General features: G+C 45.9%; 1 protein-coding gene across 2 annotated transcripts in view; it reads left to right on the forward strand.

Annotated features, from left to right (window-relative positions):
- The window catches only part of LOC147615379 (uncharacterized), a 102,350-nt gene that overhangs the window by 69,215 nt on the left and 13,124 nt on the right, over positions 1–20,011 (forward strand). For both annotated transcript variants that reach the window (XM_086779469.1, XM_086779468.1), the window contains exon 3: positions 17,488–17,681. In XM_086779469.1, the coding sequence (XP_086635595.1) occupies positions 17,488–17,681 (194 nt within the window). The remainder of the gene's footprint in view (positions 1–17,487; positions 17,682–20,011) is intronic.

Raw genomic sequence — 20,011 nt, forward strand, 5'->3', positions numbered from 1 at the left:
GGCCTAGGCTTATTACAGATGATATGTGCGCCTCTTTGGATGCCCCCTTTTCGAAGGATCAGCCAAAACATGCTTTGCACGCCCTTTCGAAAGAAAAATGCCCATGGGATTCGCCATCCTTCTTCTTGCAGTTTTGGGATTACATTGGTGATGATATTACTATACTCTGCAGGAGATGTGGTGAACTGGTATGATGCCGCCTTTTATCACAGAGGGTCTTATTCACTGTAACCAGTTGGGGAACTGGAGAGAGAGACCAACACTTCAAATACTAGACAGAACTTTGAAAACACAACGGAAGAGCCATAAACAATATAAAAACGCGGCATTGAGCCGGAATGGCCAAATTCAGAAAGAATCTTCTACAACAAACCAAGGTGCGAGTGCATACAGCACCGGATTTTCCACAAAGCATCAAACACAGCAGCAAAAGCCATCCGAAAACTGTCTCAAAACAGTCCCATGAATCAGCTCATAAACAGTCCAGTACGAAGCCAAAAACAGCCCTGAACTTCACGCAACAGCCCCAAATCTGCCTATGACAAGGTCAGGACTGTGAGAGTGAAGAACATCAGATGTCAACCACATGTGTGGCTGCTATGTACAGTCAGCACTGACTGCTGTATGGCCAGCGTACAGAGGAGAGAGAACTGTACCGAGGGGGATGCTGTATGGCTAGCGTTGAAAGAGAGGGAGAAGAGCTGTAGTCGGCCAGATGAGCTGCAAGTGCATGATAATAAAAACAACCCATTGCCTTGCTTTAATAGAGTTGACCAGCTCTATAATAGTTGTGCTTTTCCTTTCTGCCCAAAATAGCTGAACTTGCCTAAAAATATTGACTTTATGCTTTTCCCAGGCTTGTAGCCCACTACTTCCATAAGCTCAATAGCAAAATTGTTGGTTAGTGTAGTCCCCATTTCTGATCTTTTCTCTTTCTCATTGTCGAAAGAAAGCCTCTTGCTTCCGAGAAAGCCCATGCCCTGATACCACTATAACTTGTTGGGAAACTGGAGCGATAGACCAACACTTCAAATACTGGAAAGAACTTTGAAAACACAGCGGAAGAACCACAAACAGTATAAACACATTGCACTGAGATGGAACGGCTGCCCCCCCTAGGAACTTATTTATTTAGATAGAAGCTTTTACAATAAACCAAGGTGTGGGTGCATACAACACCAAATTTTCCACAAAGCATCAGCAAATCTCTTGCCCAGATATCTATCCAGTGAAAAGATAAAACACAGCACCAAAAGCCATCCGAAAACTGTCGCAAAACAGTCCCATGAATCAACTTATAAAGAGTCCATGAAACAACATGGTACGGAGCGAGAAACAGCCCCGAACTCCATGCCAAAACAGCCCCAAAACGGAGCCCCAAATCAGCCCCAGAAGAGCTCTCAAAACTGTCCCAGATTCCTCCAAAACAGCCCCAAATCTGCCCATGACAAGGCCAAGACTGTGAGAGTGAAGAACATCAGATGTCAACCATGTGTGGTTGGTGTGTACAACCAGCATTGACTGCTGTACGGCCAGCGTACAGAGGAAAGAGAGAACTGTATAGCTAGAGCTAAGAAAGGGATGTTGTACGGCTAGCGTTGAAAGAGAGGGAGAAGAGCTGAGTCGGTCAGATGAGCTGCAAGCGCATGATGATAAAAAACAACCTCTGCCTTGTTTTAATAGATTCTACCAGCTCTATAATAGTTATGCTTTTCCTTTCTGCACAAAATAGCTGAACTTGCCCAAAAATATCAACTTTATGCTTTTCCTAGGCTTGTAGCCCAAGTTTCCTCTAGGGGCCTCCACTTGTCCACATATACATGCCCAAAATAATAATAAGTCCAACCAACCCTTCCATGATCCCATGAGTTCAAATAGTGAGTAATCAGAGTCACCAACTCCTCTCACTGGACATAGTCACCAACTCTTCCATGAGGTCAGATACTTACTAGAGTCACCAACTCTTCCATGAGTGTAGATACTCACTAGAGTCACCAACCCTTCCATGAGTGCAATATAGCATAAGATAACAATAAATCATAGGCATAGAGATCTTGGTTCTCCATAAATATGTCTGCAATAGATAGTTTTACAGGCATTTTGGTCGATAATAGAAATGCATAGAAAAATATTCGATTCATGAGATATTGATAAATTTCAGAAATCCATTGCCTCTCGAATAAAATGGAGCCAAAAAGATACTCTATCCCAACAAAGGCAGCCAAAGAGCTGTATATAAAGCCCAAGAAAGAATCACTAAGCCAATGATAACCATATAGATGCGTCGAACCATCGTATATGTACAAATCCTCATGCAAAGATATGCCAAAAACTTTGTCCATAGTCCTTGGACATATCCGCAAAAGAAATATCTCGTCAGCATATGCATAAGATATCTTGAGAGATAGCTCCATGTAGCTTGCTTGTTAGCTTGATTTATATTCCACAATAATCCATATGGAAAAAGTGCTGAATACGAGCACATAAAGCAAAGTCCATACTTCGAGGATAAAATCTATGAATCTATAAATCCTTAGACCAAGCTGTCTAATGCTCATGCTCTTGACACATGACTGCTTCCATAAGCTCAATAGCAAAATTGTTGTCAGTGTAGTCCCCACTTCTGATCTTTTCTCTTTCTCATTGTTGGAAGAAAGCCTCTTGCTTCGGAGAAAGCCTATGCTCTGATACCACTATAACCAGTTGGGGAACCGCAGCGATAGAACAACACTTCAAATACCAGACAGAACTTTGAAAACACAGCGGAAGAACCTAAACAATATAAATACACCACACTGAGCCGAAACTGCCGGCCCCCCGTAGGAACTTCTTTATTCAGATAGAAGCTTTTACAATAAACCAAGGGCATCAGCAAATCTCTTGCCCAAATATCTATCTAGTGCCAAGATAAAACACAACACCAAAAGCCATCCGAAAACTGTCTTAAAACAGTCCCATGAATCAGCTCATAAAACAGTCCATGAAACAGTTCGGTACGGAGCCAAAAACAGCCCCGAACTCCTGCTAAAACAGACCTAAAATGGAGCCTCAAATCAACCCCAAAAGAGCTCTCAAAACTGTCCCAAATTCTTCCAAAGCAGCCCCAAATCTGCCCATGACAAGGCCAGGACTGTCATAGTGAAGAACATCAGATGTCAACCACACGTGTGGCTGCTGTGTACAGCCAGCACTGACTGCTGTACGGCCAGCATAGAGAGGGGAGAGAGAACTGAACAGCCAATGCTGAGAGAGGGATGTTGTATGGCTAGCATTGAAAGAGAGGAAAAAGAGATGCAGTTGGCTAGATGAGCTGCAAGCGCATGATGATAAAAACAACCCCCTGCCTTGCTTTAATAGAGTCGACCAGCTCTATAATAGTTGTGCTTTCCCTTTCTGACCAAAATAGCTGAACTTGCCCAAAATATCAACTATATGCTTTTCCGAGGCTTGTAGCCCAAGTTTTCTCTAGGCGCCTCCTTTTGACCACATATACATGCCCAAAATAATAATAAACCCAACCCGGTTTTAATGACGTGTGAACACACTAACTTACAAACCTTATAAGTCACTTTGATGAATAAAATCCCATGTTGCCCATGCTCTGTAGCCATCTTTCAGGCCAAACTTTGCCAGTAAATGCTTCAGCTTTCGTTTGTGGAAAATCCCCGTTCGCACCTTGGTTCTTCTCAGTGTGTGAAACATTGGTCAAGACTGGTGAAGGGACTTGGTGACATTCACCTTGTCCTGAAAGGTGGGGACAAGACTAATATTAGATAGTGGAGGCCTGGTTCTGCTTACAAAATCTTAGCAAAGGCAACAAGTATGAGGCTTCAGCTTGTTCTTTAAAGAGTTATTCATGAGACACAAAATGGTTCCTCCAATGAAGGAGTATTTTTGATAACATCTTTTCATTCTGGGAAGGTGTGGAGTTCGTTAAATCTAGCCAACAACCCCTTGCCATTCTTTTGCTAGACTTTGAAAAAGCTTATGACAGAGTGTTTTGGGACTTCTTGGAAGGCATGATGGCACAGATGGGTTTCTCCTAGGAGTGGATCAGAGGGGTCTCATGCATGTATAGGGAAACCCACAACATAGTTTTAGTTTGCGAGGGGCGTGGTGAGCACTTTCAGATCTCCCACTCCGTTAGGCAGGGCTGTCCCTTAGCTCCACTTCAGGCTATGAGCAGGTTTTTGAGAGTTACCCCAGGGGTCTCAGGCCTCAGGCTGCCTCTTCGCACAGACGAGTTACTGGACTCTGAGTTAGCAGATGATACTGCTATGTTTTTGGAGGCTTTGCACGCATGCCTTCGTGCTTTCCGGAATGCTTTGGAGATGTTGTTTGGCAGTAGGGGCCTTGGCACAAATTAGCGGGATTTTGGCTTAGTGACTCTCTGTGGATAGATTGGGCTTTGGATGTGGGGTTTATGTGGAATGAGAGAGGATGCACTACCAGATATCTTGGCTATTAGGTTGGCATTGACATCTCGCCTACACAACAGTTTGCCCCTGTGCTCATGAGCATTAAAAGAAAACTTTAGCATTGGAGTAGTAGGAAGATTGATTTGGCCTCTAGAGCCTTGGTAGCTAACCAAGAGGTACTGGCGACTGCTTGGTTTGTCACGTCGTGCTAGGTTGGTTTGTCATGTCGTGCTGGGTGTTTCATAAGGGATGCATTGGTCAGCTTCGTTAGCGTATTTGGAACTTCCTTTGGTTAGTACTAGATGGCACTATACACACTAGGGTGAGTGGTTTGGGATACCATTATTATGCCTAAGCAAGAGGGAGGATTGAACATCATTGACCTGGAGGTGTAGTGTAAGGGTTTACTATGTAAGCTCATAGCTAGGGGATTTCTTCCCGGCACTTAGCCTTGGAAGGACGTTCTGCCACAGAATATGAGGTGCATTCCAATTAGGGGAGATGATTGGATTTACAGCCCACATTTTATCTTCTCGGATGCGGAGTAGTGACCACCTTGTTCACCCTTGGTGAGATCTCTTCTGAGCCTAGCATTGTATGAGGAGCTTCTTGGTTCATATTCCTCCATGGTCAGTTGAGGAGGCTTATAGGGAGCCCATTGGACTAGTTAGAGGATTATGCAGACGAATGCAGCCATACCTAACCATTGGATCATAGGGAACTTTGTGGAAGGGCCTCATCACTTATGGTTTGTAGTATTCTGAGGAAAAGGGGTACCTATTCAGGTCTTGTGCGTTCCCACTTTGGGTGAGGATGATGTATTGGTCTTTATTCCATTCAAGATAGATGGCTCTTGGAGAGAAGTCTTGAGCAGGATATCATTGAGGGTCTAGTGGTCTGGCCAGTGAGAGTGGTGGGCAAGGAAAGAAAGCACATCTATATTGATCCAACTCAAGGGATGATTACGGACTCTTAGAGCCTCTGGTTATATGGGTGTCCTATTAGATACTTGCACTGGGAGCCTGGTGAGTGGGAGTGGAGGGATGCTTTTAACCCCATGAAAAGCATGCCCTTCTTCAGCTACACTATGCCGAACACTAGACACTTGGTTCTGGGACAAATCCAGAGAGTCCCTACTTCTAGACCGCATTGGGAGGCTTATGGGATCACCCTTGACATTCAAGGAGCTTTTTGGCGGATGTTGTGGCACTCGTACAGTGTGAAATGAAGATTTCCTCTTTTATTTGGCTTTCTCTACATGGTGGAGTTGCTACCAACCACTAGTGGAGATCGGTCATTGGCACTAGCCCAGCTTGTCCAAGATGTGCATAAGCTTCAGAGACAGTTTACCATTGCTTATGGGAGTGCAGGGAGGCATAGAGGATCTCGATTGCAATAGCACACCTTTTTGAAAGGATGAGGAGAGATGCCTATATTTGTTTTGGTGCTATTGTTTGGTTAACACAGTCAGGCCCGCAAATCATGTTTGAAGGGAACGACAGAGATGTAATCATGTGGGTTACCCAGGGAGTGGGTTGGCGGTGTCATCCTCAGGACATGTCAGAGTCGGGCTACATACCTCCAGCATAGAGGTTAGGCACTGCATGGGAGATTATTGCTAGCATCACAACCTGTCACATCTGGAAGGCTATGTGCATTGAGGCCATGGAGGGCACTTTGGTTTATAATACCTAGTGCATTTGCAGGATCTGGTGTGATGTTATCCACATACTCATGGCCAGTTGGGCCAGGATTTAGGGATCTTCGAGGGCTGCAGAGAGAAAACGTGACCAATTTATGAGAGAATGGGATCATGGCATTTTTTTCACTCTCTCATATGGAGCACAAGGCACCCTATTGGTTGAGATTTCCCCCTTGCTTGGTCTGAAATCTCCCTTTTTGTTGTAAAATTTTTCCATACTTAATTGAAGTCTCTTTTTCGAGGAAAAAAAAACTTGTGTGGCAATCCTTGGCCTTTTGATCATACATCTACCCATCTCCATCAAAGTTCTATTCTTGCTTTTTGCCACACCGTTTTGTAGAGGTGTGTATGGCACCATACACTGAAGCTTAATCCCCTTACTCTGCAAGAAATCTTTGAAAGCATTGGATATGTATTCACCCTCCCCTTGTCTGGGCGGCATTGCACTCTATTCATTTCTCAATTCTCAACCTTAGATTTTCCTTTCATAGGGTAAATCCAAATGAACCTAGAGTAATCATCAATCAATGTGACAAAATATAGGCAACCCTCCAAAGATCGAGTCCGCATGGGACCACATACATCACTATGTATGAGCTGTAGCTTTAACGGAACCATCTCTTGGGAATGGTTATTTACGCATTTTGCCCAATATACATGACCAACTGGAGGCTCCAAGGGAGGCATACTTTGAACCATATAATGCTTTTGCAAAGCATTAAATTGCCAAAGTTTACATGCCCAAATCTGTCATGCCATAATTCAGCCGAGTGCATGGCTGTAGTTTTCATAGTATGCATGAGTATATGGCTTCTCATAGCTGTCCAACCTATATAAGCCATTATGCAGTGTTTCAGTTGCTACTACAATCTAATATGCATTAGCAGGATCTTTGACCAAGCATTCTCATCTTGGAATTCAACCACCAAACCTTACTTTGCTATTGTAGGCATAAATCAAGTTCTTTGATGCTTGGAACATAGCACATCTTTTATACAACTTTCCTTACCATGGTAGAATCAAGGGCGCGCAACCGATGCCGTTGATTTGTTAAGTTCTCCGATGCCGTTGATTTGTTAAATTCTGCACACATGATACACTTCGATCATCTGCAACGGGCTCAAAGTAATTGAATACATCTCTCTTGGATGTTATGTGCCTGGTGGCACCACTGCGAATGCACCAAGTCAAGGGCTGTGTAGAAGCACTAAGAGGCATGTCCTAGGTGGAATTAGAGATGACATTGGGAAAGTCATCCATCTCCTCTACAATCAACTTATCAAGCATGTCCAATCTTGCTTATCCTTTGTCATGACAAGATTAGCATGCCTGCACTGACTTGCATTCTCGGATTCTAAGGCATCTAACACCACATACTTTAGTCTTTCTTCTTCTCATTTGCAAGCCTTCTCTTTCATTCATTAATGTAGTGACCTGGTTTGTGGCTATAACGGCATTTTCCCTTCTTCTTGGGTGCCTTCTTGGACCCATATCCTGTTTCTCAGCCTTAGTGTACTTCTTGCCACTAGGATCGGAGGCTGAATATTTGCCTTTGCCTTTGTCTTTGTCTTTAGCCACAAAAGCTTATTCTGAACCACCATGAGAGGCCAACTGATTTGTCCTTGTTTGCTCCTCTTGAAGCAAGAGTCCCACCAACTCATCAAAGGTAATAGGAGCTGCACCTCCTCTCAGAGTTCAGAGTGGTAGACACCAACTATCTATCCTCCATGACCTCATCAATACCAAGCAAGAGTCCGCCAACTCATTAAAGGTGATAGGAGCTGCACGTCCTCTCAAAGAGAGATTGAGAGAGGTCACAAAATTCAGGGTGCCAAGGACTTCAGAGTGGTAGCATGCTTGTGCGGACTATATGAGCACTTCAGTGAGTGCTGGACAACAAACAGAGGACACTATTCTCGGGTTGTGAATCTCCAGAAGATGCTTTCCCCAAATTGGAGATGGTTGATGCAGAAATATGTTCTGTCACAGGAGCAGGAATAGAAACTGATCCACCAATGGAAATAGGACATAGCTCGTGTGAGATACATGATGTGCAGGTACATAATGAAGGAAGTGCACACACACAAATCGACTGAAAGCTCCAGAGAGTAGAGGCTGAGAACTGTTTTTGGTGCAAACTGAAGTGGATTTAGGATGTCAAGCCTAACCGTAACTGCTGCTTTCAAGCCTAACCGTAGCTGCTGCTGCAGGTATACATCAAATAGGTATGGCTGATTTAGGGCTCTAGCAAATGTGCTAACAAGGTAGGAAATGATAAAAATGCAACTGTGCTAACAAGGCAGGAAACCATAAGAATTCAAAAAACCCTAAAACTGGGCAAAAAATCTAAAATTCAGAAACCCCAAAACGAGGCATAAACCCTAAAACGAAGAAACCCTAAAATGGGGCACAAACCCTAAAACATCCTGATCCTAGCATCAACAAACCTTAAAAAATCAGTAAATCCTAATTTTTGTTTTTTTTTTTTGGGTTGCAAACCCTAAATTGCTAGAAGTGATTGCACATGCCTATAAGCTAGGGTAACCTACTTTGATACCGAATGGTAGATAAGGTTACCTCTGTTGAGACACAGAATGCATAGGTATAGAATGAAAGAAGTACACATACATGCCAAGCACACAAACCCATGACTATATCTTGAGAAGATAAAAGTATATATTACATAAAAGTAAGGGCCTGTATGTCTATAGCCCTAACTAGCACCAAGATCATGATGTGTGGCATTTAATCCAACGTTTATGTTATAAACTGTAAACCATAGTCTATATCTGACAATTATTGTCACCAAACTAATACTAATGCCTAATACACATTTCTAGTAATATATTTGTCACGCCAACCAGTTCCCTCAGCTGTCTGATCAAGATGCAACTTATTGAATCTATGGGACTACATAAGACCTTTCTTATCCACAAAGCATTTCATCAGATAGGTCCAAATTTGACCGACTAAAAGTTCAGTCTAGTCTAACCCTAGGGCAAGTAATCAAATCCACTCCTAGACTACTATGTATCGTCCTCACATGCTCTTGAGACAGACACACAACCTCCTCAACAAGATGGTGTTTTTCACTCACTTGGAAGTATAAATCTCAATGTGTCCATGGTGTGCAGCCCATAAGACAGGCGGATTTCTGTGCAATTCCTAGAATCAAGGGATATGCAACTACTTTGTTTATGAGGGGTGGGCTGTGGAACATCGTCAAGGGAGTGGACAAGAAGCTTGGACCTGAGGAAGGTGCTGAAAAGATTCATCTTTGGGAGGACGAAAATGACCCGGCAACTGCTCTCATTGGGTTGAGCCTTGCGGACAGTCTTATACATCATCTTGATCTTAAAAAGCTTGCGAAGGATGTATGCATAAAATGGAAAGCTTATTCGGAAATAAAATTGTGAATTCAAAAGCATTCTTAAAGCAAAAATTCTTTGATTTAAAGATGAATGAAAGTAATGACCTTGATGAACATTCAGGCAATATTGGGTCTGTCACTCAACAACTCTCTAGTCTTGGGGTGGTAGTTGAAGATGATGACAAAGTTGCCGTGCTTCTCAAGAGCATACAAAAGGTATCACACTTTGTAGGCATATGCTCACTTATGGTAGTGCTGTGTGTGAACAGGGCTTAACCAAGGGCACTTTTTTCCATGTGGTTTTTTCCCTTGGATATCAAGTGTGAAAGGACACTCTATCCATATAACTTTTGTACTTCTATATTATATGTATGTGACACACATGCAAGGGTTGACTTGCATTTTGTGGTCACCACACATTTAGTGTCTGCTGGAGGAGTGGCAATACTTTATAGGGAGGAGCTTCGTGACAAAATACATGTGGTACATAGAGATGCAGATGCGAGGTACATGTGGGGTCCGAATATGCAGAGAGGGGCTCCGTGAGCTATATGTGGCGGTATGCTACTTTCCCCCAGCCCACTCCAGGTTCGCACCATCAGGAGAGTCGCCCTATATACCACTATATGATGATATCATGAGGTTTTCCAACATGGGAGACATATTACTATTGGGACACTTTAATGCACGTACATGCACAGAGCAGACAGAGCTGTATGATACTCAAGAGGCTATGTACCGGGAGATCACGGTAGAAGATGTAGGGTTGCAGAGATTAGCACAGGATGAGGGGGAGATTACAGATTATGGCAGGCATTTTCTCACACTCGGGAGTGCACATGGGTTGGTCATATACAAGGGCTTATCGAGATGGCAAGGATCAAATGCTCTCACACACTAGAACTCTAAAGGGGGAGCGAGCACAGTGGACTACTTGATGGGATCTCCTTCATTGATACCGGATGTGTGGGGTTTCACGATTTCCAATAGGCCCATTGGCATAGCAGCCGATCATGCATACCTGAGTTTCACACTAGTAGGTAGATCCCCAAGAGATGGGCCAGCCACTCATCTACCTAGGTACCCGAGATATCAGTTTACATGTGAGACAGTTGGGGTTTACCGAGATGCAGTATCTGATGGCTTGTTCGCTTTAGACCCGCATAGCCCTCTAGACGAGATCACGAGAGGATTGGCAGGTGTACTACATGCATCCGCCTCATATGCGTTTCCCTACACTACGATCCCTTCCACCCACCCCCGTAGCACTACCCCACAGAACAGTTGGTATGATGATGAGTGTCGTGAGACACGAGCACAGCCACAGTGTGAGATTGCCATTGGGTCTCACATGCATAGACAGGCTAGGATGATCTTTCGGTGCCTTGTGTGGAGGAAGAAACGAGCCTATCTGGCTAAGCTAGAGGAGGAGATCTACCAACTCTTCCTGGGGAAGGACAACAAGAGGGCATGGAAGATTTTTCAGGAGAGACAGCCTGGTACTCCGATTATTGCACCTGAGGCATGGCATACTTATGCTAGAGAGCTATATGATGCACCAGGACAGCCCCCCACTCCCCCTCCACTAGGAGCTAGACCAGCTATAGCAGCACCCTTTTTACTATGCGGATGGTGCTAGATGTGATAGACAGGTTATAGAATGGAAAGGCACAAGATCATGATGGGCTAGTTGGAGAGCACTTCTCATATGCACGAGACACTTTGGCTCCGCTCATCGTACATTTGTTTAATCGTGCCATTTGTGAGGGTTTCCCGACAAGCTGGACAGAGCATATCATTGTACCACTCTTTAAGAGTGGGGACCCCGTGGTACCAGGCAACTACAGGATGATCATGATTGGTCATTACTTGGCCAAACTATATGGCTCTATATTGGAGTCAGAGCTGAGCCGATGGGCAGAGAGGCATGGTCATCGTGATAGGGTGACTAGCACGATAGGGGTGAAGCAGGGATGCCCGCTATCACCCACCCTCTTTGGACTGTATCAGGTAGATCCATGTATGCTGATCAGTTGAAGTGTTGCCCTCTCCTTAGATCAAGTATCTCCGCCATGGGGCTGTCAAAGTCCAAACACTCGGCTCAGATAGAGGTGGAGAATACATGTCAAATGCATTCAAGGATTATATGCTTCAAAAGGGCATCAAACACCAATGTACTGTGCCTTATACACCGCAACAGAATGGTGTAGCTAAGAGGAAAAACAGATCTCTCATGGAGATGGCAAGATACATGGTGAAGCACAAAAGTTGCCTCACAATTTTTGGATGGAAGCTATAATGTGTGCAACTCACGTGTTGAACAGGCCAGCTGTGATGAGAACTCCATGATATCCCCATATAATGGTAAGTACAGTGACTTGCCATGCTGTGCTGTGTAAGGGGAGTGGCATGGTGCAAAATAACACACAGCAATGTGGATGACTCTGTCATTTCTAAGCTGTAGCCGCACCCAAAGATACCGTGCATCCTGATCCTTCCAGACGATGCTGAGAATCTATCGAAGATGGGATCTAAAAAGGATAGCTACCCCTCCAGAGCCACGTACTCCTGATGATGTGCGGGTCTCGCCTCGGAAAGCTGACTCCCACTCATACCCGGCTATGTATGGTAATCCCCTCTCAGGGCTCCGATGAGTCTTTGTATAAAAAATGACATCCCTACCTGTGAGAATCTCACTCAAGCCTCCTGGATTCAACCACAGCATGCCATTGCAGTTCCATACTGCTAACCTCGGGTGTTTGGTCTCATAGACCCTGCATCCCTAGTTGGGATGGCGCTCAGTGATAATGACCCTACCATCTCTGTAGATAGCCCACTTGCCTGCTCTGCTGGCCTCATGAACTGTCACCATCACCTCATGCCGGTGTGCCACCTGTGCTGGAGTGAGATCATCTCCCATGTACACCTATGTGCCCTTGAGGGCAGCCCGCCTATCTAAGAAGGCCTGTCTGTTGGTGCCATCAGGGAATCTAATGATGAGGGGCCGCTCTCGTGTCATATCCTTGCCTGCCCTCCATGTATCTGCAAAGGGAGGGGCGATCCCATCCACTCCTAGCATCTGGCAAAGCATCATGGCATCCTCCTTGGGGGAAGCCCCCGCCTGTAGCCCCCGCACTCGCACACGGAGGGCCCACCTGTACTTTTGCAATGGCTACTATCTCCTGGTCCACCTGTTCTTCTTTTTCATTTTCTTCAAGCTGTCAAGTGTGTATGATGCTTCGCATGTTCCTGTTCCATCTTCTTGAAGCATTGAGCTTCCGTGTGCCCAAGTCTTTTGCAATAATGACACCTGATCTCACTTCCCTTCTTGTCTTTCCATTTGCTTACCAAAGCTCTGTCAAGATCAATGATGTTGTCACTCTGCTTTTTGAGCCTTCTGTCTTCTTCAATGAGCATTGTCACTATGTCTTCATAAGATGTATCTTTGGCTAAACTAGAGAACAGTTAGGATTTGGGAAAAGTGTGTTGGTGGACTCACACACTCACACACAGCAAATGCATCTTGCAGATTAGGGTTAGGTGTAGGGAGAAAAAGCTCACACACGAGAGAGAGAGAGAGGGAGCCAAACACCAAATGTGTGGTGACCACAAAATGCAAGTCAACCCTTGCATGTGTGTCACATCCATATAATATAGAAGTACAAAAGTTATATGGATAGAGTGTGGAAAAAACCACATGGGAAAAAGTGCCCTTGGTTAAGCCCTGTTCACACATAGCACTACCATAAGTGAGCATATGTCTACAAATCTCCCCTGTAGTGAAAGTGTGAACCTGTACAAGGTAGCAGATCACTCTCTGTATGAGAGTAAGCCCAAAGCTTTGCAGAAAGCTTCAAACTTCTCTCGAGGTAAAGCCTTTGTGAATAGATCTGCAACATTATCCTGTGTAGGGCAATAAGATAAACTGATCTTCCGTGCATGTAACCTCTCTCTGACATAGTGATAATGAATCTCAATGTGCTTGGTACGTGCATGAAATACAGGATTTCGTGCCATGGCCATAGCACTCTCGCTATCAGTGAGAATGGTGGTGGGTGTTTGCTGACACTCACGAAGATCAGCCAATAATCTCCTCAACCATACACAATCTACTATTGCTGTGAAGACTGCCCTGTACTCAGCCTCGCAACTAGATGTGGTTTCTTGTTGCTCAACCAAAATATGCATGAACTGCCAAGAAAAAAACAATTCCCAGTGGTGGATTGCCTGGTATCATAATCACCAGCCCAATCTAAATCACTGTATGCATAAAGCTATAAGTTGCCCCCCCGGGGATAGAAAAAACCAAGATCTAGGGTACCCTGAAGATAACGAAAAATGCGTTTGACTGCTTGCCAATGCTTTGTGCCTGGGCTGTGCATGAATTTGCTCAACAAAGACACCCCAAAAGATATGTTAGGCCTCGTGTTACACAAGTTAATGAGGCATCCCACTGCCTGGCTGTAAATGCCGGCCTCAAAAGGCTCTCCAATATCATGCATAGTAAGCCGTACACCTGGTTCTACTGGAGTAGAAACGGGCTTACATTCATCCATGTGAAACCTTTTTAGCAAACTTTTTATGTACTTAGTTTGCTGCATAACAATGCCATAATCTGTATGCACAAAATGTATGCCGAGATAGTAGTGTAAAGGCCCCAAATCTGACATATCAAATTCAGCTTTCAAATCAGCTTTGAAATCTGAAATTTGTACTTTGCTAGTCCCTGTTAAGAGCATGTTATCTACATACAAGATGACTAAGAATATCGGCACCGGTTTTCTTCACATACAATGTGCTTTCAGCTGGACTATTCGCATAACCTTGGCTAGTTAGATGAGCATGTGTTTTATCATACCAAGCTCTTGGAGCTTGCTTTAACCCATACAATGCTTTGTGTAACCTGCATACTTTATGTTCCTCACCAGGAACTACAAAACCAATGGGCTGATTTACATATACTCTCCTATAAATCCCCATTTAAGAATGCAGTTTTGATGTCCAATTGATGGATTTTCCATCCTTTATGTGCAGCCAATGCAATCATTGATCTTATTATAGTCATTCTCGAAGTAGAAGAAAAAGTCTCCCCATAATCTATTCCCTTTTTTTGAGATAAGCCTTTAGCCAAGCCTTTAGCCACAAGTCTTGATTTGTACCTGTAAATAGTACCATCAGACTTCCTTTTGACTTTGTACACCCACTTTGTTCCAATGACATGCTTGCCTTTTGGCAAGTCCATAAGATCCCAAGTATTGTTCTTCAGGATAGAAGAGATTTCATCTTGCATGGCTTGCACCCAGTGCTCATTCTCATGTGCTTCTTCATAAGAAGGCGGCTCTTCTGAATCAAAGAGACCACCCATAGCTAATGCAGACTCCCCATGATGCATATTGAAAGCATGGCTGGAACTAGCCCTTGTTCTACCTGTGAGTGGAGCTGCAAGTTTGCTTTCTTGCAAAGTTTTCAGCAACCATCTTGGCACCGACTTGGCTGTGTCTATGGCTGTTTGCTCTGACAAGATCTTCTACTTCTTCCATAGAAGGGGGCTGAATTGTTGGCTGTTCCACATGTTCTACATGAGGATTTTCTTGTGTAGGGGCTGGCTGATTTGAATCCCTCCTAATTGCAATGGGTAATAGTCCATCAAACATGTCCTGTATGCCTGTATCATGACTTTTATACAAGCTGTACATGGGCTGTACTCAATTTTCAGCAAATACCACATCTCTACTGACAAAAATCCTGCGTGTTGTTGGATTATAAAGACGGTATCCTTTGCTCTCATTGCTGTAGCCCACAAAAATGCATTTCATTGCTTTATCATCTAGCTTTGTTCGGAGTTGTTCTAGCACATGTGCATATGCCAAACACCCAAATGTACGCATATAATCCACTTTTGGCTTTCGGCTATACCAAGCCTCAAATGGTGTTATGGTTTTCAAAGCTTTTGTTGGACAGGGAAGTCCTCCTGCTCGGGGATTTCAACGCCAGGATGGGAACTTAGCAGTTCCCACTACTCGATCTAGATGACCCTATCAGACTATAGAAGCTGGATATCACTGACATAGGGTTGCAGCGATCATCACAGGACCGTGAGGAGGTCACAGTGTATGGGAGATATTTCTTAGAGCTGGGAGCTCCACATGGTCTCGTTATCTATAAGGGGATGTCCCGATGGCCCTCCTCCGGTGCCCTCACCTCCTTCCCTCACTCGGGAGGTACTAGCACCATGGACTACCTTATGGGAACTCCGACTTTGGCACACTTTCTCCCCGACTTCTCCATCCCGCCACCCCCTTTTGAAGCTGACCATGCCTACCTCTCTTTCACTCTTACCTACACACCACCCGTCCCTCCACCACCACCTCCCATCTCACATTACACTCAGGTCCTCTTTGATCATGAGCTTGACCTTGTTTACTCCAACCACATCTACCGCCAACTCCAGGATGTGGAACCTACTGTCCCCCTAACCACCCTCACATCACAGCTCACCACCATACTCCACACATCCGCCATCGCTTCTTTTATCTGCACGCGGCGGTCTACCGCCAAGCCACCTTGCGGTTCCATGTGTTGAAATATGCAAGTGAATGGGGTGTGTGTGGGAACTAGCCCTTAGCTAGAGACTGTAAAAGGGAGTCTGTAATTGAGTGGGTAGCAGTGAAAAGGTGAGAAGAATCTACTGAATGAGAGAATGAAGGGTGGCATGAGTGAATATAGGGGTGTGGAAAGATTCTAGGAAAAGGTGTCCCCAGATGTAGGGGAGGTGGCACAAATCAAGAAGAAATCAGTGGGAATGGGTGCTTGGCACCTTGTGGATGTAAAAGCTATAAATTGAGGCATTGGCCTAATGAGAAATTGCTGGTTTTTAAGTATCCATGCCTACTGGAGGGTGAAGCTGTGGTCAGCGGTAGAGTAGCTCCTCTGAAAGCCTTCTTGTTCTAAGGCTTTGTATCCCTATCTGTCTGCGAATCCGCTTGACCCTAATAATTACAAGATGATCACGATTGGCTACACACTGACCAAACTCTATGCATCGGTGCTAGAGACCGACTTGAGTTCATTGGGAGGGGTGGCAGTCCCATACACTTGTATCATCTGGCGAAGTGTCATGGCATCTGCCTTGGGGGAAGCCCCTACCTGTAGCCCCCGCACTCACACATGGAGGGCTCTATCCTTTGTGCATTTCTCCTCCTTGAGAGTCTGATGTATGCTGCTCTGTGGAGGTTTGTGCTTCTTCACCACCTCCACCCAATCTTTCTTGGTGGTTTGCAGTTCTTCCCTGCAACTTATCACTGGCAGCCTTTTGCTGCTCCAATTCTGTCCTTAGACCCTCCTGTATATTCACGTTTGTTAAGTTTGCGGGAGCCCCAATGGCATATGAAAAGTTATGCAATTTGCAAAAAGCAAAGATGCCTAAAGCAAACCCCTAAAGCTATCATGACAAGAGGTGAAAATGAAATGAAACATAGGAGGGGTAAGCTTTTGAATGTCACATGGTGGATGCGAGAGATTTGTGCATCTTGTCCATATCCTCTGTGAGGGTCAGAATCGACATGAAGACCAAATTTGTACAATGTGTAAACAACATCATAACACAAGATGCCTGTAGCATCTCCTGAACCTAATAAAAATGAACAGCCCCTGATGTTTTGGCCACATACTTCCAAGCTAGAGCTCATTCACACTGTGTGCCATGGTGCTACTAAGGTGTCTGCGTATCTCTTCTTTCAAGGGTGTAGATGGTGAACCCTCCATCTGTAGAGAGAATAGAAATGATTCTGCTCGTTGTGGGGTGATATGTGGTGGGGGGTGTTTTTCTTGGCTGAAAAGCTAACACCTATCTTGTGGTTCAAAAGCTTTGCGACTTGTTTTGGCTTCGTTCTTTAAGCTGACATTTTGATTTTGTTTTTGTTGTTTTCCTTATTTGGTTGCATCTCCCTCTAGTTGGTGTCTTCCTGTATAACTCACAAGGTTTTATTGGTTTTCAGATTGTATTGGTTCTGCTTTCAATGCAAAGGGAGCCATGCAATGCCCGAACTGCCGGCAAGTGGAGGGAGGACAGTGGTTATATGCCAGTGGTTGCTTTCTGCAACAGCATGTGCTGAGAAATGCTAATTTGGATGAAGACTCTGACAACTATAATGAGAGACGTTATAATATCGTCCATCTAGATGGTGAAAGGGTAAGTTTATGGTGCTTTGTTTTGGCTCTTACATGATGATGATAGTGTCCTAGTATCATTGCATCGTTCCACATTGCATCTCAACCATACAACTTCACTTGCTGCAAAATAAGAAAGTTTGATCCTCCATTGAAGAAAGTGTCGGTTGCTCGTCGATCAGGGAAACATATTTGAAATTTGTGAAAAATAATAGCCAAAAATGGAACATTTCTAGTATCTTGTTTTCAAGACGAGAACATGTTCAAGATTGGGGCAACAAAGAAAGAATGGCTCAGAAATCCACTGTGGAACAGCTCCTGTTGTTGGTTATCCTATTCCTCCTGCATCATCTTGCTTAGTGTGTAAAGAGGCACCTGATACCAACTTCATGGTATGGTACTCTGGTCTAGTTGACAGAAAAGGCGGAGGCAAATGTATCTGGCAGGAAGTAGCACACAACAACCCTGAGTGGTGAGCAAGCTGCGCACAACCCCCCCCCCCCCCCCCCCCCCCCGCTCTGCACGCTGCCTGCACCCCTGCCTGTCTTCGCTGCTTTTCCTGCGCCTGCCCTCTCCTTCCTTCACTGTTTTTTGCTGCCCCAACACCCCCCCCCCCCCCCCCCCCCCCGCGCGCTGCCTGCGCCCCCGCCTGTCCCCTGCCCTGCCCGTATTCGCTGCTTTTCCTGCGCCTGCCCTCTCCTTCCTTCACTGTTTTTTGCTGCCCCCCCCCCCACACACTGCTTTCCCTGCACCCGCCCGCCCCTTCTTTCGCTGCCTGTGCACCCGCCCGCCCCTTCTTTCGCTGCCTGTGCGCCCACCCGTTCCTCCTCCTGCCCATTTTTTTCCTCCCCTCCCTTCCCTCTTTCTTCGTGCACCCTCCCTCTTCCCCCTTCTCTCCTCCCATCAACATCTCCCTGCTCTCCCCCCTGCCAACCCCCCGCTTGTGCCTTGTGTCCTTCCATTTCTCTTCCTTCGTCTCCTCCTTGTTCCTTCGGCAGCGCCCTCAGCTTGTGGGATGTTCTCTATTTGCAGCAAGTTTCGGCCTCTTTTGGCTTTCGCCCCCAAAAGGACTCCATGGCAGCCACTCCGTCTCCCCCGACCGAGGCCGCCGTTACCTGCCTTTCTTTTTCTGAAGCGGACTTGCTTCTTGCTACGACTGTTGCATCCCTAGAGGCCTCCACTCTGGCATGCAAGATTGTCGGTAGCCGCCCCGCGTGCGGACAACTCAGAGATCTTCTTCAAGCTAGCCTCCTAGGTGGACTTGCAAAGATCACAGACATTCATCCTCTGGGGCGTGGCTACTACTAGGTTGAGTTCAACTCGCCAGCGGCATCTGATCTTGTCATGCAGCTGAGCCCCATTGCATTGCGTACGGCCCAGGCCTTCTTTGTGCGGTGGCAGCACGACATCGGACCCTCTTATTGGAGTTTCAGGCTTTCCTGTGGATAGTGTCTACTTCCTAGGCCTTAGGAAGGAATACCTTCCTCTTCTCCTGGTGATCGGTGGAGCCATTGGGAGAGTGATTCCCACTGCCGCATCGTCCCTTGCACGGGCAGCCGGGATTCCATCCCTCCGCATCTGTATCGCCTCACCAAAAGCAATGCCCCATGTCATATCCATTCCTTGCCTTCGGGGAGACCCCATCATTCAGCGTGTGGAGTACATAGGCCTTCCCGGTCAATGCTTCATTTGCAGGCAGATGGGACACCTTACCAAAGCTTTCCCTCGACGTCAGTCGAGTAGACCGCCTCCGGTGGTTTTTCAAACCCCCCCCCCCCCCCCCCCCCCCCCCCCCCCCCGCCGGGGCCGTTTCCGTTCAAATCCGCACCAAGGGGTAGAGAGGGAGGCAGGCCCTCATTTAGCTGAGCATCCAGACCCAGTCGTTGATGACTCTACTGCCACAGAGTGGCGTACCGTTGGCCGTGCCATAATCATCAGTCGACCACCAGAACCGAGCATCACCACGCGCACTAGGTTGGCAGAGTACAGGAGGATTCGGTTTTGTTAGAGAACTGTTTCGATCATTTATCGCAGCACCCACCAGTCGGTGATGGGCCCTCTCCTACCATTGCGAGGGTCCCTGTGGCCCCACAAGTTTGGCGGCCGCTTCCCCATCAAGATTCCTCCTCCGGTTATCAGTTTCCAGTGAGGCCTTCTAAGCTCACTGATCCCTGGCATGCACCTCCCAGCACCCACTGCTCCGGAGGCCCATTCCCACCCGCTCCCTTGTCCCTCCTCTACACCTCCCCACCCCCACCCCCACCCCCCTTCCCCCTCCCCCTCCCCCTCCCCCTCCCCCTTCCCATCCCCCTCTGCCTCCCCTCCCCTCCTCTTCCTCCACCATCCTTGCCT

The sequence above is a fragment of the Cibotium barometz genome, chromosome 40, assembly GCF_041138505.1.
Source record: "Cibotium barometz isolate CiBa-2024 chromosome 40, ASM4113850v1, whole genome shotgun sequence".
NCBI lineage: Eukaryota > Viridiplantae > Streptophyta > Polypodiopsida > Cyatheales > Cibotiaceae > Cibotium > Cibotium barometz.